The 26,853-nt window shown below is 36.1% G+C and overlaps 1 protein-coding gene across 3 annotated transcripts in view; it reads right to left on the bottom strand.

Moving 5' to 3' along the window:
• LOC114656035 (RING finger protein 207-like) overlaps positions 1-26,648 on the bottom strand; it is a 48,627-nt gene extending 21,979 nt beyond the window's left edge. The window contains exons 1-8 of one of the 3 annotated variants that reach the window (XM_051930882.1): positions 26,628-26,648; positions 24,627-24,817; positions 3,128-3,260; positions 2,659-2,803; positions 2,385-2,466; positions 1,861-1,936; positions 1,609-1,734; positions 1,157-1,203 (exon numbers count right to left, since the gene is read on the bottom strand). In XM_051930882.1, coding sequence (XP_051786842.1) covers positions 1,157-1,203; positions 1,609-1,734; positions 1,861-1,936; positions 2,385-2,466; positions 2,659-2,803; positions 3,128-3,260; positions 24,627-24,817 — 800 coding nt within the window. In that variant the 5' untranslated portion in view covers positions 26,628-26,648. Of the gene's footprint in view, positions 1-1,156; positions 1,204-1,608; positions 1,735-1,860; positions 1,937-2,384; positions 2,467-2,658; positions 2,804-3,127; positions 3,261-23,060; positions 23,841-24,626; positions 24,818-25,747; positions 25,847-26,627 lie in introns of those variants that run through there. The other 2 variants (XM_051930881.1, XM_051930883.1) reach the window with 2 other exon arrangements.
• Positions 26,649-26,853: the final 205 nt, after the last annotated feature.

Below are 26,853 nucleotides of genomic sequence, written 5' to 3'. Positions count from 1 at the left end.
ATTATTTGTATTACATAATGCTACATTGACATACCTTTGGTATTTTAATTAATGCACGTTACCGATACTGATTAACCAACAAAATATATAATTTCTTTCTTTAATGGTTTCAGCCTGCCTGTGTTTATGCTAATAAATATTATAAACAAACACCATACCACCACAAAGCAAAATAAATATCAAGAAACAAGTCTAATTTCATGTGGAAATGGATATTGAGGCACCAAAGGATCTCACTCCTAGGGTGACTGTCCATAGCATCCAACAAGCTAAAAGATGTACAAATCCCTGTAAAGTAATAGTGCATGAAGATGGTTCCTCAAGTACTGACACTATATACAATATAATATACAATAATTATTGTAGTTTCTCTTTGACTGAATTTATGTAGTTTCTTATTAAATGAAAAAATTTCACTTGCATAAAAAATAGATGTTAAAAATAACACTATCATAAAATTAAGAACATTTCCATTTTTTTTTGCTGTTTGTGGTTTTTAATGATTGAATGATCTTACCATAGTTATTCACTTGGGGTCACTGTGGTTTCAATCCAGCAAGAGGGCTACAGTGTACGGGAAAGCACAAGATCCTTCTTTAACTACTGGCAGTAGCCTAATCTCATTCCAGCATGTCGGTCAGCAGAATTTGATCCCGTCTGATTTACCAGTCTAATGTGCACACTAAGTGCCATGTCTGCACTTTTTAAGCCACTTAATATAAAAGGCAGTGTACAGTTTCGCCAATTCCACCATGAGGCAGAGTATAACTACCTTATTCTTGTCTTACCCATTCTGAGTTGTTTGTGCAGGTAGGTAGTTTGTGGCTTCTGCTTGTGTGTTCTGTATAGCAGCAATGTACCATTAAATTCTTGACTACTTGGTTATTTGAATTATCTGTATAGTTTCAATAATGGTAGGGTGTCCCAAAAACTGACCTTTATTCATTTCTTAAGGATATTACTATACAAAGCAGAAGCTTTTTATCTTACATTTAAATTTATATACTATTGTGTAAGTCCCAATTTTTTTAAAAGCCATGAAATGTGCTTATCTCATATTATATGACAAATTAAACTTCTCATTCCAGATCTGGCCATTCAGTTGTCTGATGACAGGACATTCTGGATCACGATAGCAGTGTTAGTTTCAGGATACCTTTGTGCAGCCTTCAGTAAGATCTTCTTTCTTTCAGCCAGTTTCTCCTGTGGAATGAGAACACTGGATTAAATTAAAATGTGTAGCGAGTCCCTTGTACAGTACCTATGAGATGCCAAGTTGTTCTGATGTTCAATCAAATTATATATATATATACATAGCTTAAACTGAATTTACAAGTCTGACTTCTGCTTGTCGAGTTGTGACATATCTCAGTAAAACTTACACAGGCAGTCCTCAGTTTAGCACCCAGGAATTAGTAATGTGAAGTTATGGGGTTTCAACATATCAGCACACACTCATATACAGAGTAGATTCTGAAAGCAATCTAACTCTGTGCCTTTTGACTTCCCTATATCTGTCACTGGAGGCATTATCTCAAACGGATTACAGTATAGCCTATCTATTATGATTCACTCCTGGTGGTGTATGGGCATGTTAACATATTTTACCTGCATGTTGTTAAAGAGTGTGCTGATTGCACTCTCTTCCTCATCCACGTTTGTCCGCACCTCCCCAATCATGGCTTTTAGCAATATGATGGCTTCCCGTGCAGAAGTCTGAAGTTCCTTCACAGCCTTGAACAACAAGTAATGGAGAGTTTTGTAGTTGTGGTATTACTAAATAATAAGATTACCATCACAGTACTAACCCAATCATTAATGTTGCAGCTTAGCAAACCTAGTGGATAAACAAAAATTTACCATGACAGCCTGGTCCAGTTTCTCACAGCCCTGCATGTATGCCGTCTCGATGTCAATACAGTGGGCTCGGCTCTCTCTGTAGATTATAACAACAAGCATCGAATTATATGAATGAACTCAAGGAGCGGATACCATAGATAAAGCTGTTGCAGAAAATCTTTAGGTGTGCTGAGACCAGAACATTCATATAAAAAACCAAATAAGATCCAACAGGCCAACTCTTATTATGACCAAGTGATTCTTATATATACTGAACACTGGCATTTTGAAACTTTTCTTGTTTGTGTAACATCCAGCAAAATGTGTCTTTAAACGTAATTGTTATATTTTATTCATTTTTCTTACCTTTGTTGTTAATCAGGTTTGAACTATTATCAACAGTATATTTTAACTTTTTTATGTATATAACTGTATAGTTATAGTATGCTTTTATTGTAATATCAAAAAGGTAACTTTGAAATGAATAAAAAATCAAGTTAACTGAGTGTAGACACTTTTACAACAGCAGAGAACATATCTCTTACACTTGCATATCTCGAAAGCAGTTGATGCACAACATGGATTTCTTCTCAGTAGAAAACATGATGTAGAGCTCTTCATGGAGGGCTGAAATAGGATAACATGCATTAGTACTGAAAACTCAAGTTTAGTACGTCAGCTAATAAACAAATACTACAAGCTTAGATATTAGTGCCTATAATCTACAGAGTCTGAGGTTATATGTTCAAATTATGAACTTGACCTGATAGTGGCTGAAGTTAAAGGAGCTCACTATAGTTTAAGGAGTAACAAACTCACAGCACTTTTTGTGAATTTCCTTAGTCCGTTTGGCCAATGATACAATCTCATGACGGGAGAACATTTTAGCTTTATGGGTGTCCTCTCTGCAGGTGCCACACAAGGGTTGGTTACAAGTATTGCAATAGTACATGCTGTCCACATCCTGTGGGTCAGAAAGGAAGAGGGCAGGCTAGATCACCATCTCTAGAGCTAAGCTATAATTAACTGACAGCAAATTGAAGCAGAATACTCTTCAGTAAGCAAAAGAATGAAATGTTGTACATTACATCAACTCAGTAAGGTCAACTTTAAATTATCAACAGAGGGTTGTGAATATCTCATCACCATTACCAGATGACAATAGTCATTTCACTAATACAGCAGGTTGTTGGAGTCTATTGTTGTATGACGTTTATATTTTGGTGGCTGTAGGTAAAACTACTGCCTAGTTGTATTTCCCAGATTCTAACAAACTCAACAACATTACCTGATTTTTGCATTCTAGGTCACAGTTGGCACATTGGACTGTTTCCTCATTGTCTGCAGAGTTGTCCACCAGGAATTTCAGAAGGCGATCCTCAGGGGGCAGTCCGTTGCTTCCCTTCACAATTGACTGGTGTCTGAAATAAAAAGTAAAGCTAAGGAACTAATTTCAAGTTAGAAAGGAAAGGACATTGTCAACTACAATTGTAATTCTCCCTGTAGTAGTATCAGTATATCACTGTGATTTATGTGGGTCTATTTTTGCTTTATTTACATTAGAGTGATCAGAGAAGCCATCTCACACTGATGAACGCAGTTTACTTATCATAACAGTTTAACTTCAGAGTGGTGTCTTACTAGAATTCATCAAACTAGTTTGGCTTTGTACCTTGTCCTCCAAACCAAGCCACTTGGACACAGGTGAAGAGCTAAGGAAATCAGCAATAGACAGGAAATTCACCCATTTTCTTGTTTTCAATGTTAGACAAGAGAATATTTCCTGAAGATGATCTTCTACCTTCGTGTGCCCTAATGGTTGTTTGTTTCTAGAAATTAAATCAGCCTTAAAAGTCAAGTTAAGTAGTATTTTTAAATGCCCCAGTTTTTATTTATCTCACCTTATACTGATTGTGTGAAAAAATAGACCATTAGTAAAGCCTGTGATATAAAAAAGATCTGTTTTTCAGGGTATGTGTGTGCCTCACAAAATAAAAATCTAACACAGAGAAAGCCTTGGTTAATTTTATTGTCACTGGTTAAAATAAACCTTTTTTTTTCTCAGTCAATAAAGATGGAAACAGAGGGTATCCAGTTGTGAAAGGTTTCAGTGTGAAGTCTCAGCATATGAGAATATTAGCAGAAATAAGAAAAATTCTACACAAACTTAAGTATGCAAAGAACAAATTCAGTACACTGTTATAATATTTACACAAAGAAACAACACTATCATGTAGAGAATATAAAAGTATCATGACTGACATGGTTGTGCATTGATTAGTGCTGCTGTCTCACAACTCCGGAACGACCTCAGTTCTTGGCTTTGTCATTATCTTTATAGAGTTTGCATGTGTTTTGCTATGTCCCTGCTTGTTTTCTCAGAGCAACCCAATTTTTTTGCCACAAGAAACAACGACTAGGAGTTGAAATAAGCACTGGGAAATTAAATATAGTCAGGAAAACAGATGTGGTTTGTAACCAAAAAGTCAAATAATCACTGGAACATAAAAACTAAAATAAAACTCTAAATCACTATTGAGAATATTCAGAGTCTTAAGTTGCAAACCAAAGCAAAAGATTAGCTACAATCCACAATTTTCCATAACCAGTAGAATGCACAACACTGGCCTTTATACCTTTGATCAGGTGATATCACATGCAGCATAATTCCAGTTGACATTACCTAACCATGCCATAGAAAGGATAAACAAATGAACACAAAAATGCAGCACCCTTCAAAGGAAAAAATGGTGTCATAATAAAATAAAATGTGAAGTCAAAATTAAAATGAAACTAAAAAGTAATGACAGAAATAAGTGTAGGGAATTAAAAATCCAAAATGAACACTCCAACAGGAATAATGAGTAGGTCAAAAAATATAAAAACTAACAGATGTAGATATGTACATTAGTGTGTGCTTTTGCAAACTAACTTACCATCCAATGCTGCTCCATCTCTTCTTAATGCTATACAGTATTTGAAAAAATGGATTCAGATAAAGTATGGTTAAACAAATGTTTCCCTCACTGCATAAAGTAACAGAATGTCAGCTATAAGAACAGAATGTCTGCAATGGACTAGCATTCCATGTGGGGTTCATGACTGCCTGTGCCCAGTCCTGTCAGGATAGGTTACATCTCCACATTCCTATAATAAAATATATTGATTTTGGAAACATGATGCATGGACAGACACAAGAAAATATCTACCCACAAAGTATTAATGCAGGCAGAATAGCTGAAGTATCTAATGACAAGGACTTCCTGTGTTGAAACTCTGTATACATATATTTTGGACAGAGAAAGCATCTAGTGTTCACTATATTACTACTCTACTACAAATCTACAAAGATTTTGAACACAGATGGTAGATCAACAAAAATGTATTCATATTTTTTCATGTAGCTGTTCTTACAGAAACAACATTATAAATGAGAATTCAGGGATATCTGTGCAGGTAACCAATTAATTATTGTATTTCCTATTCAAAAAGTGAAAGGAAAAGTATAAATGTATAGTAAAGTAAAGTATAAAAGTATGGCTGCACTGTTGATTGTAGATAGCTTTTAATGTTATTGCAAACATCTGGGTGTGCATACAGAAAAACTACTCGTAACATTTTAACAGCCATGTGCAGACATTTATAATGCCTTAACTTGAAAATTTACGAAAACCCTTCTAAAATTCTATACGTGACAAGGGTCTGGCTTTTTACTTTACTTTCATGTACTTACAGGTACCACATTTTAAAGGAGTCGAATTTTTCAATCAATGTACCTATTTTAGGCGCCCCTATACATGAATTGGCCACTTTCAGGGTGTTTTCTGTGTGTATATCTCTTGTTTAAAATGTAAATCTGTGGCCATATTAACAAAAAAAGAATCACTCTATCCAAATGAAACCTTGGACAATGACTAACACTATAAAGTTCTAGAGGCCTATTGATTTTAGTTCAAAATCACTATAGTATATTTTCATCATTACAATTTTGCATTTTTGCATAGTTTTGTACTCTAATTACAGTACAACTAGGGAAGACAAATATACATTTTTCAATGAAATATGATTTTTCTATTTTATTTCGATATAATAAAAAATATAATGCTACAACCGTTTAGTACTAAAATCACAAATTTATGTAGAGAAACACATTGGACCAGATTTTTAAATTCATATAATTAACAACAATGCAACAAATGTTTTTCTCTGAAATTGTGCCAGCTGGAAAAAATATGCAGGCAAATGTTCCTCCATGGATGGCACAAAGGTGCAACATTTACGTTTCTGGGAAATAAACTCTTGGCAAAAGAGGAGGTGGCATTTACATTAGCTAATTGGCTATGCAATAATCATGTTTTATAACTTTCACTTCATGCCTATATTTAAGTTTGGATTATGCAAATTTTGAATTATAATATAAACACCATGAAAAGCTGTGAGTATTATACAGCAATTTTAAGGCTTGAGTCTTAAATTTATCCTATGTACATTTTAACATTGACACCAATTTAAAACCCCTTTCTCCTTGGCTTACTGAATTGATTATTACCATTGCCTGCTATTTCCTTACTGTTTCAGATAGCTAATTTATGCTACTAAACCCTTATAGTCCAAAACAAAACCACAATAATTTTTAATAATCTGTTTAATGATCTGCCTGAAGGTTTATTTGCACTGGCAATGTATATTTTTGCAAGTGTTATTAGTTTACATTTCTTGTGTAAACATGATATTTCATGTTACTGCATGTATCATTAATCACTGAAAATGCATTACTAGAATAAATTGATAAAGTATAATAGTCATTAGTATTAATCAGGATGGTTGAATTTATTTTAAATTGTATTAAACTATTAGGATTGGTCTACCAATTATCTTTACAACTTAATGAGACTCATTATTAAACAACATAGTAAGCTGTCATGAAAGTAATGAGACAGATACTAAATTTAAACATGAAAGAAAGAGCTTTCATTTTTTAAGTGACAATGATATGCATACCATGTTACATGATAATATTTTGATTAAAATACTTTGAGCTTTATATTGTTATATTATAGTAATGTACAAGTAATGAGGTACTAATATATTTTATAATTATGATATATAAATGAGCTATTTAAACATAAATTCTGCAATGTTTATTTTACTGAGGATCTGGGTAAATATTGTGTTATCGCCTTCTGGTAACTTTCTTCATACAGTAAATATTTTTTTTGTTATTTTTTGAGAACAAAATGCAAAGAATAGTAGAGATGTAGAAAAATATAATACAATGTGGCTATAAACTTAATAGGCAGAGCTTAAATTAATCCCTTAATTACAATGACTGCTTTTGGATATGTTTAGCTCTTTTCGCATCTTAAGCTTAGCTTTGTTAGTATGTTGGTAGAAAGGATTTTTTAGGAATACGAACAAGAAGAACTGTCTTCACTATGGTTTTGTGGGGATCTCAAGATCACAAACAGATGACTCAAAGATAAGAAGTAGACGGAAGCTGATGGATATCTTAGTAAAAAAGACTAATAAAATATACAAAATCAAAGTTAAAGAATGAAAAGCTTGAAGCATAAGGTGTCAAATAAATGTCAGTAGATGAGTGTAAGCACTCCATTAAATGGAATAAACTGCAATATGCTACAGCATTTCACAAACTACTGAGGCATCCTAATCAAAATAATAATTCATATATTTATTAGGAAATTATCTTATGGTATTTGTAGAAGTTAAATTTGAACCCTGGTTCGATGTGCACCTAGCACCAGCTTCATTTAGTTCCTGAGTTTGTGCTAACTCTCTTATTCTTCTGAGTTTATGCTTAAAGGCTGAAGGTGTTATTTTGATATTCACTATGATAAAGGTTTGAGTTATTAAGAAAAGGCGTTTTAAGTGACATTATAGCAAAAAAGAAAAATATAAGGCTTAAGAGAAATAAAGTAAAGCATGGTCACTGCTCTATTGTTATGGTCAGGCTACGTTTTCAGTTGACACACATGGCCGAACTAAGAAGGAAACATATGGTCATGCAAAGGGTTCAGAATGAGGTGGACATGCATGCCATCCATGCAGTATACCTTTAAAACACCAAAAAAGTCACCTACTCCTAAGTTAACAAGACTGTCAATTAGCCTAGTGGACCAGGTTAATTGTGATCATTTAAAGTATCCATGTTCTGCCATGTCCCGTTAGCAACTGGATGCAACCAATCATGTTAAAGGTTTTTTGATTATGTAATGAATTCCTTGGAATTGTGATCTAATCCATGAAGTGTATAAATATAGTGCAGCAGGTGCCCCACCTTTGTAACACTTGCTAATAAGATGCTTGTGCTCCTGTAAGAGTTACCTCTGGTAAGACTTAGATAATAAAGAAGATTGATTGATGCTTTCTGTGTTTTATAGCCTCCATTACAGAGGGAGAACAGGGCACCCTGTGGGGGTACCAGTACATTCCTTCTACATAGCTCCTTTTTAGCCTTAAAAAGTAGCTAGTTTGGTCTCCATTTTGAAGAGTTTTTTTTGTTCCATGACCTTATGAAACCTGTAAATGCAAAATAACCAAAATAAATACCAGTATGTAATTGTTGGGATGCACTGAAGCTGAAATAGACCTGATTGACAGACATATGTCTTCAGCAGATTTTTGGAAAGGAAAGAGAAAGGTTGTCTGTTTGTTCTTGTGAGTTGTTCAAAACAGAACAGAAAACAGAATGGTTACAGCATTCTTCTGAAATCCCTAATATACTGTAGTCTTACTTAACATTAGAGCTTTAACCAGTAAAAAGATTTATGTAAATAATCTTATCACTGATAGAAAGTTCAACATTTTATTTCTGTGTGAATCAAGGCAAAAAAGGTGATGACTTAACAGAATATTTTCTCAAGTCGTGTTGATTGTAAAGATGCCAACATTCTGCACCAATTGAAATTGACATGCTACAAAAACAAAAGAAAGTTAAAGCCAAGGAAATAAAATCTCAATCAAAAAAACTAGCACGGTTCAAAACCAGGAGTAAAATGGTCATGTGACAAAGCCCAATACACAATCCAAAAATTAAAGTCTCAAAAAAACTAGCCAAGAATTCATTATAACCAAAATACTACAAAGAAATGCTCCGGAGTTTTAAATTGTAACCACAAACTTGGACTAAGAAAGATATGTGGCATTGGTTTAAATATTGCCAATAACATCACACGGCCACCAAAGACCAGGGCCAGCTCCATAAAATAGGTGAACTAGGCATTCACCCAGGGAGGCAAAGCTATTAGGGTGCAGCATTTTGTCAACTATAACAGACCTAGCCATTGACGACAAAAGGGTGTGGCTCTGGTGATTTTTTTGGCTACCTGCCCCTGATTTTCCTTGCTGCCCAACCACCACTGAAACACAACCACTCTTTGATCTGACATGCATGAATGGCTCGCTTGAAACTTTAAGGGGCATTCCCCTTCACTCTTCAATTATTCATGTACAATGTGCCTGAAACTCTACGGGGATCCCTACCATTTACAACTCACATGAAATTCTAAGGACCCCCCAGTCTTCAATCCAGCATCTGTAAAACTTCAAAGGGGTTTCGACCCCCTCCCAAACTTTTCAATCTGTAATAATATATATAACAATTGCTTTCAAGATTCCATGGTTTGGGTGTGACATCTTCACTTTTGCCTAGGGCAGCAAAATAATTACAGCCAGCACTGCACAAGGCAAAAATTCCAGGGCCATGGCCCAATGAATATTTTGTCATTTTCTGTCAACAACTACCCAAATTAATGGCTCTTGCTAATATGGCATTGTGGTACTTCTAAAACATAAGGATAAAATAAAATTGCAAAAACTAAATCAAAATCAAAGTAGAAAATCAAGATGAAACTGCAATCTACAAGATTACAAACCTTAGAAAAAAATTAACAAGTTCCAGAAAAAAAATGTATAAGGCCCCAGAAAACTTTATAGAATTGCAACATCATAAAGCTAGCCTCACCAATTCTGAGTCTTTTTATTGTCCTGCTGTTTGTTATAATATAGGCCAAAAGGCCTAAAAAGTGCAATGACACAAAGGGCATGGGAAATCACCAAAACATTGATCCAAATGTCAAAACAATTGATTAATTATTAACGTAAAGTATTAAATTAAATAAGGATTTAAAAAGAACAAGCAAAAATACCAAAAATAATTCCAAAATGTCATAAATGAGGAAATTAACAAAAAATCTATTTCAAAAAGGAAATGAAGAAAAAAAAATCAGTTTAAAATGCCAAAAAAGACAGCAAAGTTTTTGAAACACAAATCAAAATAAACAAGTAAGTTAAAATCAAAACACAGTCCTAATAAGCAAGCCAAATCCCTTATAGACAGACTGCCCAACATGGGCTATTGCAATAAGTGCTTTGTACATTAGATATGAATACACCTTAAAAGGGATGATCTTATTTACAGAATATAGTGGCAAGTAATATATGTAGGAAATACAAATATGACCCATCTTTCTGAAAAATATATGAGCAAATCAAAAAATCAAAATAATATCAGTTGTAAGTAAAAAGGGGTGTACATTGGATTAATCAAAAACTATACTGAACAAGAACCCAAAAAAAGTTATTTTTAACAGTGTATAGACTGAAAAATAAATAGGAAAGAAGCAAACATGACTACTAAAGAGATCATGGGTTTGCGTCCCAGGTCCTCCCTGTATGGAGTGTGTATTGAATAGTGAGAAAATGCGCTATATAAATGTAAAGAATTATTATTATTATTATCTTTATTATAAAATAATGATCATGATCTGTTTCAATAACAGTAAAGTGATAAATGGATTGTTCACAACTGAGGTCATTAACTGTCCATTATGCCTCAATGAGTACATCAGTCTCAACAAGGGACCAATGGATGATAACAAAACTGCAGATAACAGTCTTAGGTGTGGAAAGTTAGGGATCCAGTTGACATATTTTCACCTTGATCTAGTGATATTTTCAGCCAACACATTCCAAGTTAAGAACTCTTCCTTAGAGCTATAATTGTCTAGCTGAATAATAGGAATAACATTGTATTTGAAAAGAAGCCATGAATCAAGAACAAATGTACATTCTGTGAACATTAGCTCAGTATTTACACCATTGTCCCAATAAAGAGTATTTTTAAATAATCACTAGACGTTTGAAGTGAGCTGTGATGTAAAACTATGAAGGAAAATTAAGAAGAAACAAGTTTGTATTCTTTTTTTAAAGGAAATGATTCTACTGTTTATAAAAATAAAAAAAATGAAAAAAGAGAAAAGAAAGGCTCACCTCAAAACAATACACATACCTTTACAGGTAAATTCAAGCTATTGGCATTTTACCCTAAGAAAAAAATAAAAACATAACCATGAGTATTTTACTTATATTGTTTTGAGTTTTTGATTTGCTTATACTTTTTTCAAAATATATATCATATTTGTATTCTCTACCAGTAATTATGTATATTATTTGCTCTGCTTATTTGTTCTGTAAATAAGGTCCTTTATGTTTTCTTTTTCTTATTTAGTTTTTTCATCTTAATTGACTTAATTGACTGCTTTTTATTGTTAATTTACCATAAGCAGGCTTTTAACTTGAATTACTTGATGGGTGTTTAACTTAACTTGTTAAGTCAATTTTCTAATAGTAAGTGACTTAAACGTTCATGTAGATCCCAAATCATTGTGATCCCAAAGCTATAGAATTTATGGATATTTTGAAGTTTGTTTTAATCTTAGCCAGCATGTCACCCAGTCAACATGTAAGGAAAGGTCACAGGTTAGTTTTCATTATTTTGAAGGGGCTAAAAGTTGCTGTGACTGGATATTGGTATATCAGATAATTTCTTTAAATTCTTTAATGTAACAATGTATGCTACTACAACTATAAAGGAGCACATTGTTAATTGACTTTTTTGGTGCCACAGTTGCCTGTATCTTTTCTAATATTTTTAACAATCAGTCAGATTTAATACTAAATTCAGGTGCAATTTCAAAAACAGAGCAGAAAGTCAAAGATCCAGAAATTCATTTAAATCACAGAAGAACAAAAAAATACAAATCAGCTCCTTAGCACATTCAAAATGAACCTCCAAGAACTGTAGAAGACCTTCCGGATTTATGGGTTGGAGGGCAGCTCCTGGCAGTAATTGACAGATGAATCATCCTCTAAGGAACAACCCATAAAACGCACAGAACATACCAAAGGTAACTGCCAAACATAGACAAACGTAGACAAAGTCTAAACTTAAGAATGATATACATAATCAGCTGGTGGTGGATTTCAGGAAGCCCAGGTCCCTCATGGCTGGACTGGACTGCCAATACTGATGCTCTGTGCAAGAGAGGACAGAGCCGACTATACTTCCTTAGAAGGCTGGTGTCTTTCAACATCTGCAATAAGATGCTGCAGATGTTCTATCAGACGGTTGTGGCAAACGCTCTTTTCTACGCAGTGGTGTGCTGGGGAGGCAGCATAAAGAAGAGGGACACCTCACGCTTGGACAAGCTGGTGAGGAAGGCAGGCTCTATTGTAGACACGGAGATGGACAGTTTGTCATCTGTGGCGGAGCGACGGGAGCTGAGCAGGCTCCTGTCAATCATGGAGCATCCACTGCATAGTATCATCTCCAGACAGAGGGGCAGCTTCAGCGACAGACTGCTGTCACTGTCCTGCTCCACTGACAGACTGAGGAGATTGTTCCTCCACCACACTATATGCGACTCTTCAATTCCATGGGGGGTAAACGTTAACACAATACAAGGTTACTGACTGTTATACCTGCCTCGCACTCTCCACCTTGCATTTTTTAACTTGCACTGCATTTTTATCACTCTTTAATTAATATTGTTTTTATCAGTATGCTGCTGCTGGAGTATATGAATTTCCCCTTGGGGATTAACAAAGTATCTATCTATCTATCTATCTATCTATCTATCTATCTATCTATCTATCTATCTATCTATCTATCTATCTATCTATCTATCTATCTATCTATCTATCAGCAACATAAATAAAAGAATAAATATTAACAAGATAGACACAAATGAATTTGAACCCCAACCATGGGAGGAAACCTGGCTGGGACTTCAAATTACTTTTTAGTTGCAGTGATACTAATAATACACAAGCTGGTCTTATCCTAAATACTAAGTTACATTTAAAAGTTATCATGAAAAGCAGGTGTACTTATGGTTTGGAATAAGTGATGCTTTGCTCCTTTCCTGGTCAGCTTTCTCCGGCCCATGGAAGAATCTTCAGTGCACTTTTCTTTTTTTTTTTTTTTTTTGTTCAAGAGCACTTCTCCTTTGTTGCTTTGGTTGCGAGTGGTACTGCAGCTTCCTATTTGAGATTTTTACATACAGTGTCCTCAATTACTAACAAAGTTATGCCTGCCAAAGTTATGAACCCTTGTCTAACTTCAGTCTGGCAGAGGATCTTTTCAGAGTCAAAGAAGTTGTTCCCACCTTTGTTACGGCCAGACCCTATAGACACTGTGGTCCCTGCTATAGAAAGCAGTAATTATGGCCAGAAGTGAAGATCTGGGTTGTGTAAATGCTTTTAAAGGAAGGATTACACATCATGTCATTGGTTTCCTTTTTGGTTGACTATCGGAGCAAAGTTTTGTCCATTAAGGTGTGTAACAATAGCGCCCTCTTGCGCCCATGCCGGCACAGACTCACACGGAGGCACGTATAAAAATCAAAATAAAGATTTATTTTTCTTTACCTGTGGGGGACGTCTTCCCTGTGAACCCCACAGGCAATACACAGTCCCAAACAAGCACTGACCACAACCAAAACACACCCTTCTGGCACCACCACTCCTCCCTTGAAGCTTCGTCCTCTCCTCCCGACTCTGGCCACTGAGTGGTGGAGGCTGGCCCAATTATGGCCACTTGGTCCCAATTGCACTTCCGGGTGGGGCTGAAGATTTGTCCAGCCGGACTGTGGAATCCAGGCAGCACCCCCTAGCGGCCACCCCAGCTCCCAACCAGGCTGTGGAGGACTCCATCTAACATGGAGCCCTGTGGGAGGTTGGGGAATCACCGTCGGCCAGGGAGGCTGCCACCAAGCGTCCTGGGGAAGGTACTGAGCTGCCCATGGTTGCTCCCCCGGAACATATGCAGCAGGGGCGTCCCGGCCGGGCCCGTCACAGGTGGTATATCACTGAATTATGGTAGTTTGGGTGTTTGGATGGCATCTCGGAGAACAACTTCTTGGATGTCACTTAATTTGTGATTGATCATTTTTATAAGAAAAGGAATACAGGCTGCATTCTAAAGAAAAGCCCAGGCAAGAAGTAGCTAATATTAAGACTGTCTAGCAGCAGCCATAGCAAAATGGATAATGTCAGTCTGTCTGACAGTGCCATATGGCTTAGCTTCGAGAAAAACTAAATTAACAATCCACTATGATATACTGATGTTTTAGATTATCAAACAAAAGAAAGTAGTCCATTTGAGATGGTCCTACTTCTCCATAATTATAAAGAATAGTCCAGGAAATGCAAGAATGTTATTTTTAACTATTAACAGCCTCTGAAGCCCACCTAAATCAATGCTGTAATTGGCTAAATGTGAGACATTTAAAGCATTTTTTCAATAAAATAAATAAGTTGTATTATACCACAGATCTGAATAACAAACCTAGTTTAACCTCAACATAATGAACTGTAGAAGGAGAAGGGGATCAAATAAATAACTCTGTACCTGACCGGTGTAAATTAATGGATGGACCAGCGATAGCCAGGAGTCAGGAGCAGTTCAATCCCCCAAATGATAGGTGGCAGTGGTCCTCATATAGGCACCAGTTGGGACATCCGTAGGGATGCTTGGGAGTTGGAGTCTGGAAGTGCAGCCCTGTTAGGGTCCCTGGGTATCGTTATAGTGCACTTTCCGGGGCAGGACCACCTTACCTTTTATATGACCCTGAAGTGCTTCCCCAAAGACATGGAGTGGTACCAGAAGCATTCCTGAGTCTGACATAAAAGGACTCTGCTGGATGGAAAGTAACATTCAACTGGAGGAGAATGATGGAAAATTGATTTATATAGAGTATTTGTGCATTGTGAAGAATAACTGGTGTGAAGATTGTGTAAAGGTGCTTTTGTGGAATAAATATCTGTTTTATTCAGACGACGTATGCTGTGTTACTGTGCCACGGTGTCTGTGGTTTGAGGCTCTTTGGCACCGCCTTATGGTTACAGAACACAGTGAATTAAATTCCCTTACTAAAATAAGCCTAACTGGTCTTCACAGAATGATTACTCAGTTAACATCATCCAGTGTGTCCATGATTCAGTCTTCATAGGTTTTGTAAAGAAGTCTCTAACTTACTAATTAAACATATCATTATTAACTCTTCATTGGAATTTGGTATTTTTCCAGATTCTTCAAAAACCACAAAAGTTTAAGAAAAAAATTTTTGACTGTTATGTCTTGGGTAATTTTAGAACTATATCCAGGCTGCATTCTTAAAATAAAATTCTAGAAAAGGTTTTCCAGCAATTAGATTATGTCACTAATTCTGCTTTGGATAGGTATCAGTCAGAGTTTAGATTAAATCATAATATAGAACCTGCTAAGGTTAGAGTAGTTAATGACTTACAGCGTAATACTGACATTAATAATATATCAGTGCTTGTTCTATTAAATCTGAGCACAGTATTTGATACCATAGATCACGGCATTCTTATTAACAGTCCTTAGACAATGGGAGGAACATTCTGGTAGTGACTTGAATCGGTTTCACTGCTATATAATAGGCAGATCATTCTTTGCAAATTGTGTTGATTATATGTCAGCAATTCATGATATTATGTACTGCATGTTGTACCACAGAGGTCATGCTCCAATTAGACCTGATCATTTTGAAACATAAAGTGATTTAGCACAGCTATGGAAACAATAGCACCAGATGGCCCAGAGGTTCTACATCCTAAGATCCAGTGACTTACTAGAACCACAGAAGAGATAAGTATTCATTTCTTTAAACACAGCAAGTAAAAACACAGACATTTCCATCACTGGCAGCAAAAACTAAAGATCTTAGAAATAAAATAGGTCACCTGACTTTATAAATAAGGCCAAAAATAAAGCATCTAGGCATAGAAATAGATTCAGAGCTAAAATTCAAACCATACATTAATAACATTATTAAATCTGCATTCCTTCAGTTATGAAAAAACAGGATTTAGATTTCTTCTATCACTTCAAGATGCTGTAAAGTTCATCCATGATTTTGTCTTTAGAAAACCCACTTATCAGGATTATCTAAGTAAGATAAAACCCAAATACAGTTTGTTCAAAGCACAGCAACAAGTGTATTAACTGCACAGAGGATGCAGCAGATAAATTGGAGGAAACAAGGAGATGAATCAAGGTCAAAAACAAAGCTGAGAATCAACCAGGAAATGTGTAAACAAATCACCTGAGCCAAAATCTTAAACTTATAGTCAGAAAACGGAGCAGTAATTTGTGAACCAGAACTTCCAATATAAAGAAAAGAGATCACTAAAAGGTTGGCTAAAGCTGCAATCTTGGATCAAATGTCCAGCAGCCGGGCCTTCTTGAATGTGGTCATGTTGATGATATCATGACTTGACTTTAAGTACAGTGGGAATGAAACCAGAAAATGGCAGAACCCAAAGCAATTCTAAATTACAGGAGAGGGTGATTAATTTTTAACATTGTTAAATTAACATTGTTAAAAAAATGACAAAATCATTGACCATAAAAATAAAATGCACACATTTAGAGACCAGACTACTATAAATCCTTATATTCTACTGAGTTTAAAGAACACAAGACACAATCTAATGCATTTCTGGATGCATTACAGATACCACAAATAGATACTCTCAGTGCAGAGGAACTGGATAAACCTCTGCCACTATCAGAATTACTAGATGTTATAAAGTCACTTCAGAGTGGGAAAGCAGCAGGCCCCGATGGCTACCCTGCTGAATTTTATAAGAAGTTCTCCACTCAGCTAGCTCCCCTTTTATTAGCAACATTTACAGAAGCTAGAGACAATAAAATTCTACCTCAAACATTTCGCCAAGCATTAATCACCGTCTTTCCTAAACAAAATAAGGACTTATTACAATGTGCATCATACAGACCAATTTCACTTCTGAATAATGATGTTAAGATACTCTCCAAAGTCCTAGCTAGAAGGATGGAGAAAGTGCTGCCTTCGGTAATATCACAAGATCAAACAGGATTAATTAAAGGTCGACACTTAGCTTCCAATCTTCGATGCCTGTTTAATATAATATATTCACCCACAAAGTCAAACATCCCAGAGGTATTATTATTGTTGGATGCAGAAAAAGCATTTGATATGATTGAATGGAACTGCCTTTTCACTACATTGGAGAAATCTGGGTTTGGCCCGAACATTTGTGCATGGATCAAACTACTGTATACCAATCCAGAAGCTTCAGTTTGTATTAACAACATTAATTCAGACTACTTTAAACTAGAACATGGTACCAGACAAGGATGCCCCTTCTCACCACTGCTTTTTGCAACCGCCATTGAGCCACTGGCAGTTCACTGTAGAAATGCTTATGAGATAAAGGGGATTATCAGAGAAGGACTTGAACAGAAAATTTCTTTATATGCAGATGATATGGTACTGTATATATCAGACCCACAAAATACTGTGCCTGCAGTCCTAACAGTGATTACAGAATTTCAAAAGATTTCTGGTCTCAGAATTAATTTGACTAAAAGTGTGCTCTTTCCAGTGAATTCTCAAGCACACAATGTTAGATTGGACACCTTCCCTCTAAATATTACAAGTAGACATAAAGCTCTCTATCAACAAAATTTCACTGTCTGTATGGAAAAAATTAAGCAAGAATTGCATAGATGGTCAACCCTTCATCTCACTTTAGCTGGAAGAATTAACATTGTTAAGATGAATATCCTTCCTAAGCTTCTTTTTATTTCAAAACATTCCAATATACATCAATAAATAATTTTATATGAAATTAGATTCAACCATAACCTCATTTATTTGGAATTCAAAACATCCATGTATCCAAAGAGCGACCCTACAAAGACCTAAGGCAGAAGGTGGCATGGCTCTACGTAACTTTCAATTTTATTACTGGGCAGCAAATATACAAGCTATAAAAACCTGGACATGGGCACAAATAGATGAATATACTCAGGCTTGGTCGGCAATAGAAATAAAATCCTGCAGTACATCTTTATATTCTTTGCTTTGCACCCCAATAAACACAAGTTATCGTTAATATACTAACAACCCAATTGTGCTTCACTCACTCAGAATATGAAACCAATGTAGAAAGCATTTTAAGATAAAGAAGTTTTTATCTGTGGTACCTCTGCATGAGAACCACTTTTTTCCACCCTCTCAAACATATGCAGTTTTTAATGTCTAGAAAACATTTGGGATTAAATCACTTAGAGATCTTTATATAGACAACGTCTGCATCCTACAAACAATTACATTCCAAATTTAACTCCCCAGCAAAACATTTCTTTTACTACCTTCAAATCAGAAACTTTGTTAAACAGAACCTGCCCAATTTTCCTCACCTCCCACCTACCTCTATGCCGGAAAAAATATTGATCAGTCTTGAGGACTCAAATGGCATTTCTGTAATATATAAAACCATTTTACAGTCCCTCCCTTTCAAAGATCCAAGAGGACAGTGGGAAAAGGAGTGGAAAGTAGCAATGCAGAGAATCCACTCGAGCTCTATATGCGCAAAGCATATTCAACTCAAAATTATTTATCGAGCACATCTGTCTCGCTTAAAATTGTCCAAAATGTTTCCAGGGCAAGATCCAACCTACGAACATTGCAATCAAGTTCCAGCCTCACTGGGCCACATGTTTAGAACCTGCACCAAATTAACATCATTCTGGACCAAAATCTTTAAACGCCTTTCAGACAGCCTTGGTGTCCCAATCCCTACTAATCCACTAACAGCTGTGTTTGGGGTACTCCCAGATGGGCTTAAAGTGGAGAAGGACAAACAAACTGTAATTGCCTTTACTACACTATTGGCACATAGACTTATTTTGCTCAACTGGAAGAATCCTAACTCACCTATTCTAAGTCAGTGGGTAACTGATGTTATATACTATTTGAAACTAGAAAAAATCAATTTTCACTTAGAGGATCTGTGCAGAACTTTTTCAAAACCTGGCAGGATCTAATCAATAACATTTTAGAATAAGCTTTTAAAGCACTGAGGAAGTAGATTCTCTCCCCATTTTTCCTCCCCCCCCCCCCCCCCCCCCCCTTTATCATTATTCAATTATTAGTTCATCTACTTGCTTATCTTTACTAGCTTTAAGTTTTACTCTGCTGGCTTACTGCTCTCTTTTTCTGGGGGGGGGGGGGGGGGGGGGGGTTGATTTGTTTTTGATCCTATGTTTGTAAAAATTGATTTATTTGTATGGAATGTTGTGTGCTTTTAAAAAAATGAATAAAATAAAAAAAAAATTGTTAAAACTAACTCGGAATGAAAAATACAAATTCACAATAAATTCCTTGGGTTTAAAAACCCCAGATAATATGTTGTTATGGATGACATGCATGGGCGGACATCCCAAATGGGATGGAGCATGGTTCCTTAATTGGACAGATGCCGGCCCCATGCTACTACAAGAAACAAGGTGAAGATTGTTCTAGCTCATCCAGAAGACAGACACAAGATGTCAATGCAAGAGTGGGTACACTTGCATCCTGGCTGGATTGGACCCAGGAACAGTACCTGGCCAGGAGGACAGTATAATGCAGTGTTTCCCAAACTCGGTCTTGAGGTTTTTGTTCCAATCAGATTCCTAATCTGTGACAATGCCTGATAACAATGATTTCATTTCATTAGCTGGCTTTTTTTTTCTTTAATTCTACATTCAGAAAAACACAGCAGCATGATTTTTACATTTATAAGACATTTAGAAATATGTCTGCTTTTGCTATAGATTTAAATTTTAACTCTGTTTTGTTGATTTCATTATATTTTGCCCTTTCTCTGTGCAGTTTCTCCCTTCGTTGTATCTTATTAATGACAATCAAAAACAACCAGAACAGACACCCAAGCAAACAACACTGTGTAGTCAAAGGTTGCAACTACTTTAGCATCTGACCCACTAATTAGCAAATAATGGTTAATTAAACAATTACAACACCTAGAAAAGTAGAATGAAAATCAAGATGAAAATATTTTTAAAAAGAAAAAAATACATTATTCCCATATAACTGCTTGGTACATTTTAATATATATATATTTTTTTTAGCAAACTAAGTTTTCTAATTTCTATATTGTTCCCGAAACACAGAACTGGTTGGAACAAAAACCTGCAGCCACAGTGGGTCCTCAAGACCGAGTTTGGGAAGCAGTGGTATAATGGAAAGGCAGGGAGAGGCAACCAAGCAGGACTACAATAGCAGGCAGCAGCTTCCCTGGGCAATTGTACCTGTGCAGATACCTGCAAGGCACACTGGATATTGTAGTCCACTGGAGCAGCCTTGTCGGGTTCAGTGAAGGCCATCACAGAGTGCTACAAGGATTTCTCATCCCTATTTTATGGGACTTCTGTTAGACTCAGAAGTACTTCCAAATGGGCTGTGCCCTAGTACTGGAAGTACTCCTGGGTCTGGAATAAAACAAGCCATTCAACATCATCCAGGTGAGTCAGAGTTGGATGGAAGTAGACAAAGATCATCTGAGAGGTATAGAGGAGGAGAAAAGGAAAGAGACAACGTGAAGAGATTTGTGTTTATTGCACTATTGGATCCTTTGTAGAAGATATATATATATATATATATATATATATATGATATATGGTATGATATATATATCAGTGATCAATCAGGGGTCAATGTTGGGTCCATTTTTTGTCTCAGTCTAGAAGCTCCTATTTTTAAGTTGGACATTTACTTTCTTATTTTGACGGTCTTAAAGTACCTTTTATAAGGTTTTTTTTCTTTAGTTTTTCCATTTCTTTTTGGTAACTCTTTTTTTTAGCTATTCGTGTTGTAAAGCATTCTGAAGTACTTTTGTGTATGAAAATTTGCTATAAATATATGCTGTCAGGTGTGTTGGTTGTTTTAGCTCTTTATCATGGGCTTTTGCCCCCGCCTTTCCACCCCTGATTGTATTTATTAGTAGTACATGACTGTTAGATCAAGAACAGGGTGGAAGGGAGTTGCCCTGTGGGGTTTCAAATGAGTCATATTTGGATATCAGATTGAATAGCAGGGGGTTTTCGAAGATCAGGGACTGAACACCAGAGATCAGGGATTTAAGCCAGTGAAGCCCCCCAGTGTGGTGCCACTGGTTGTTTTTGTAGTTTTGTAGTTTTATTGTGGATTTGAATAGTCTGAAAAATGAATTTCACATAGTGTGTTACCTTTCTACTACAAGCTAAAAGATGCATATGCATAATTTGTGCACAAATGTAAACTAAGTGTAAATGTGTAAATACCAGAAAAAATCAAGGCCTTTTAAAGCATAAACCACTGTATTGTTTTTATTTTTGATTATATTTGTTGCTCACTACAGAAGCATGGCTTAGGTGAAATATGCATTACAACAGTAACAGGCTGTATAACTAACAAACTTTATTTAACGTATAGACCCACAACATCATGCAGAACTATTTAACAACATAAGTGTCTCTTTTTTTTTCCTCAGCATATTTATGCACATCTGAAATTTCCTACAAATTGCCACCAAACTGAAATTGGCTGTAAATCAAACATGCCTTTGGAAATAAAGCAAGAAACCCTCTAGATTATAAAACTTTTTTGAAAAACATGAATTGTTAAGTGTCCCACTGAAACTGAATTTAATGCACTCACTTAATATGTCTATAATATTTCAAAAATTAAACAGGCCTCTAAGATGTAACGACAACAATGATTTCATATTAGATGACTTTCAACAAACTCTGTTTTATCAGTTATGTGATTAAATATTTTCTAGACAAGCAGAAAATACAATGAGGGCTGAGGGAAATAATTGTGTAGAACTCAAAATTACAATTAAAAATTACATGCCAAAGGATGTTGTATAAAACAAGAATAGATTAATTAATTTGAATTTTTATGAACACCTACATTGTTAACACAGTTTTAGATTAGTCTATGTGTTTTTAGTAATGTATTACATGTCAGAGAAAAAAGAAAATAGTTATCTTGTTCACACAGAATACCTTTTATTTAAGTAACTCCCAAAAAGAGTAGGCTGACAATTACTTACTGATATAAACAAAGCAAAGGGGTACAAGACACCATCAACTACAAAAAGTTACTTCTTAGAATTAGTAGTGGAACAATAAGCATTTCCACAATCAACATAACACTGAACTTACCCTTCATTGGCACTCCTGAGCCAGTGCTATATTTATCTGCTACTTTCTCGCTGGTTTGTTTTGTTGTCTAATAATGTTTAAAGGTCAGACACGTGGCAGTGAAGCACTATTTATACAGTTCACTACACCGTTATCGATCCCTTTCCTCATACCAAGAAATTCAAGTTGTCACTAGACTGGTAATCCTTAGATCTTCCTCATCAATCTGCATATCATTACAGTACTGAAACATGATGAATGGGGGAGGTAGTAAAGGTTGGGTCAGAAAAGATAGCTTGAAGTTTGTGACAGCAGAAACATAGCACCTTACCAGTATTACTTGATGAGACACTCAATATCTACATTTCACTATCTTGTATTCAATAAATGCTATTACTGAAGCCTGTATATGTTCGAACAGAGGAACAACATTTAAATTCCACACAGACAGTAACTGTGATATGACGTGAACCCAGATTTCTGAAGCAGTGAAGCACCTTCTATACAACTACTATGTCACCAAGATTTTCTAGGAACATAATTAAAGACAGTAAAGCAGCTGAGGTTTAGGTCAGGTTGTAATACAATTAAATGTAATTAACAACAATGATTTAAACAACAGTAACAACTTATGAGATTTATACAGATTTATAACATTTTGCTTATTCCTATCAGATACTTGCACATAATTAGAAGAGATACAATGTCTTGGCAGGGCTGCTCATTCACTTTTTCTGGTTTTAGCCAGGTAGACACACTATAAAACTGAGGAGTGAATCATCTCTCCAGGTCAAGCAGCATTCATTCACATGCACAACACATTCAAACATCAGAATATTCCCATCATCCTCAGTGTTTTCTCATATTCACCCACCTGCAAGATACAATAGCTTTCAAGAGAGGTTCTTGCATTTCTATTGCAAACCACTATCCTCTGCTCTCTATTTTCTTCATTCCGGACTAAGTCCAGCCTGCTGAGCAGAAATCTGCTTAATTACTTTTGGAGAACTGCACCATCAGTATCTCATGCTGACCACAATGTTGTTAGTGGAATGACTGTAAAAAAACAAATTCCAAGTTTCACTGCATGGCATCTTGCTGTCCATCCGCTTTGGACTATACAATACAATGCTATGTACTGATCAAGTCATGCTACTCCTCACCTCACCCTGAATTCCTCCTGTGCTAAAACAAGAGCTGGATTTGCTGTGCAGCTGTCTCTGGCTCAGATGAGAGTAATTATGTCTGTTAGAGGAGAAGCTTGGCACCAAGGGCCAGTGCATACTCAAACTGTATCCTTTGAATATGCTGGTGGTTTATTTGCACTTACACATCTTTAATGGTATTCACATTTCTCATTCAATCAAGACATACTTTAACTCTGTATGCTTTTTGTTCTTTCCTGTTATGATTGAGAATAACAAGTCTGTAGGTTCATTTGAAATACCCACATAGGTCCTAAGTATTTGTTTTTGTACTGTTATTATAAGTTCTTTTCTACAATAGATGTGCATCATCTCAGATCTTGGATGTAAAAGGCTTTCTTTGCTGTAGTCTGACCATAGCAGATCACTTGGGCCTGATGATGATCTTCCTTAAGGTTTAATCACATCATACTTAAACGCTTTCAGTCCACCTATCCATTTTCCAGTATTATATTCTAAGGTGTCTGTCTGTTGTTAAAAACCCACTCCCATGCACATCCTTCAGCACAAATCGGTATGAGCAGGTATTCAGTCCTAGAAGTTCAACGGAATACCTAAAACTAAACAGACTTAATAACATGCATACTCTGTACAGAAGGTAGCCCATTTCTCGAGTTAGGGTTTCTGGACCCAAAACTATAAACATGGAACATCCATCCATCCATCCATTTTCCAACCCGCTGAATCCAAACACAGGGTCACGGGGGTCTGCTGGAGCCAATCCCAGCCAACACAGGGCACAAGGCAGGAACCAGTCCTGGGCAGGGTGCCAACCCACCGCAGGACACACACAAACACCAAGGGGCCAATTTAGAATCGCCAATCCACCTAACCTGCATGTCTTTGGACTGTGGGAGGAAACCCACGCAGACACGGGGAGAACATGCAAACTCCACGCAGGGAGGACCTGGGAAGCGAACCCGGGTCCCCAGGTCTCCCTACTGCAAGGCAGCAGCGCTACCCACTGCGCCACCGTGCCGCCCAACATGGAACAGTGTACTATATATACAACAGCAATGTGATCTGTTGGGTTTTCTATCTTCTCCACCTTTGCTTCTGATACTGTGATAAGTTAGTATTCTTCCAAGAATGTGATCACACTGGATATTTAATTTGCAGACAAAGGAAAGTAATTACCAGACAGGATAAAGCAACTTCAACCATATGAATCAAACACATGATAAATCAAGAATAACATCCTCTAGGAGTATCAACATTCTTTATCCTATTCTTACCCACAGAGGGGACAACTGAGTCGACTGTCTACAGCTCGTCCACGCAGACAACTGGCACAGAAGGTATGGTAGCAGTCCAGCAGACACGGATGTTCATACTGCTCATGACATAGATGGCAGACCAAAGGGTGGCAGTTGGCACTGTCAATGTTGAAGAAACTGTCCATGGGAGAGAATATCCCTCCAGACATCTAGGACAAAAACAGAAGACACAATTAGTCATGTTTCCATGTTGTAAGAGAAACAATAACAGATAGATCAACCAAAAATGGTTACTTTAAACTGTGAAATTAGAGAAGCCATTACTCTACTCAACCTGGAAGCTTGTAGTGAAGGCTCTCAAAAAATGAGCAGTGACACAAATCTGCTATCTTTCTTTCTTTCATGGAGTAAAATAAATAAATGAAAATCATAAATGTTGTTTTCATACTTTCAATTTATATGACAACATATGATAATGTCATCATTATTAAAACAATTAAAATCATTGACAATTAATGTTGTGAATACATCATTTTCCAGTAATACAGAATTTTCCAATATCAAGCATAACTAACAGTATATATAGCAAGTGAAACAGGTAACATGGTACTGTATTTGTGTCACAGCCTTTGGATACAGTGTGTCTTCTATGTTATTCTTTTTTTTCCCTTTGTATTCAGCCTACCTCCGCTCATAGAAAGTTTTTTCTGCATTGTTTGTTTCAATGTTAGGTTTGTTTTTACAGATGCAGTAATGAACACTAATGGCGCCTAGGGCAAAATCCTGTTACTTGCCTTTTGCTGCTAGGATGTTTTGGTGTGACAGTGGCTGGGTCAAGGCCAGGTAATAAAATACTTCTTTTCATTAAATATGTATTTTTAGAAAACATGCTATACATATAATAAATACATTACAGAGTGTGGTTCAAATTATATAATAAATACAGTTCTATGAAGACTTCAATTTTTATTCATTAAATAGCATGGGTAGCATACCAGTACATTGGCTAGTGGTTCTGACAGGGATTGCATTTGGATTCTTTGCTTTTGTGCTTTGATGTTCTAATATATCTGTGTGGATTTTCACTGGATATTTTATTTTTTCCCACATCCCAAACATATGCATGTTAAGTTAATTACCATCTCTAAATTAACCTGATGTCTGTGTGTGTTCTGCCTATCTTGACAACATTGGGTAGAAAGCAGGAACCAGTCCTGTGCAGAATGCCAATCCATCACAGACCTGTAATAGATTAAATCTGTTTAAATAATGGGCAGATGAATTAATAAAAATATGTAGCATGTTTCCAATTTGATCTTGCCTTTCTCTTATTTTTGTCGGAATAGGCCATCATGAGCTATTACAAGTATACAGTTTGTAATAGGAAAGAATCAAGTAGAAAGACAAAAAAAAGAATAATCTTATTAAAAAAATAATGCTTTTTACAAGATTTGTTTCTAATTTTAGTGAAAATAAAATAAAAATGTTAATATTTATGCAGAGAAGAACGATCGAAAAAGACAGTCACAAATTTATCATCCTATCTTTTCTATAACAGTAGCTGAACAAAGAAACAGAATGCTTAAATGAGAAGGACAGTTTTAAAAGGGTCTAAGCCAAACAATGAGTAGTCATGCTTAGGTCAAACACAAAGTTTTACGAAGCAAAAAATAATGAGGGATTTCTACCATTGCACATTTCATTAGAAACCAGCTATGAAGGATCACTATTTTTGATACGAGTCTCACCAAAATAGTTAAATAGTGAAATAAGAAGGTACACTGATACATCAGGCATTATTAATTCTCAAATTTAGTTGTCTGACTGCTTATATTATCCCACAATTTAATTTGTCCTGTAAGGGTCTTCATGTTAAGTCATTAAATTCTGCCCCCTGAATCCCTACCTATAAATGCTGGGGCAAGGGTAGGCTGTAGAGATTACAATTGAAGCTACAGTATTCTCCAGTACAATGAGCACTGAGGAAGATGCCTGCTCATGAGCAGAGAGACTTCTTACCTTGCTGTTGTCTTATCGTTGAGCCCAAGCTGGAATGAGAGAAATGTTCCAGGCTGTCACAGGGCAACTGCAGGAAGAGAATTTTTTCTTTGACGTCACTAAGCTGCCAGTTCCCATCGACCAGTGCAGAAATAGGATGGGGGTGTCCTCCTGCCAAGGCATGAGTCTCTCAAATTTTATAGCAATAGCTGTTGACAGGCCAGGGCACTAGATATCATTGCTCTTT

The sequence above is a fragment of the Erpetoichthys calabaricus genome, chromosome 8 (genome assembly GCF_900747795.2).
Source record: "Erpetoichthys calabaricus chromosome 8, fErpCal1.3, whole genome shotgun sequence".
In the NCBI taxonomy this organism is placed as follows: Eukaryota; Metazoa; Chordata; class Cladistia; order Polypteriformes; family Polypteridae; genus Erpetoichthys; species Erpetoichthys calabaricus.
Note: the sequence above shows the minus strand (reverse complement) of the source record. Positions and strands in the feature narration are given on the sequence as shown.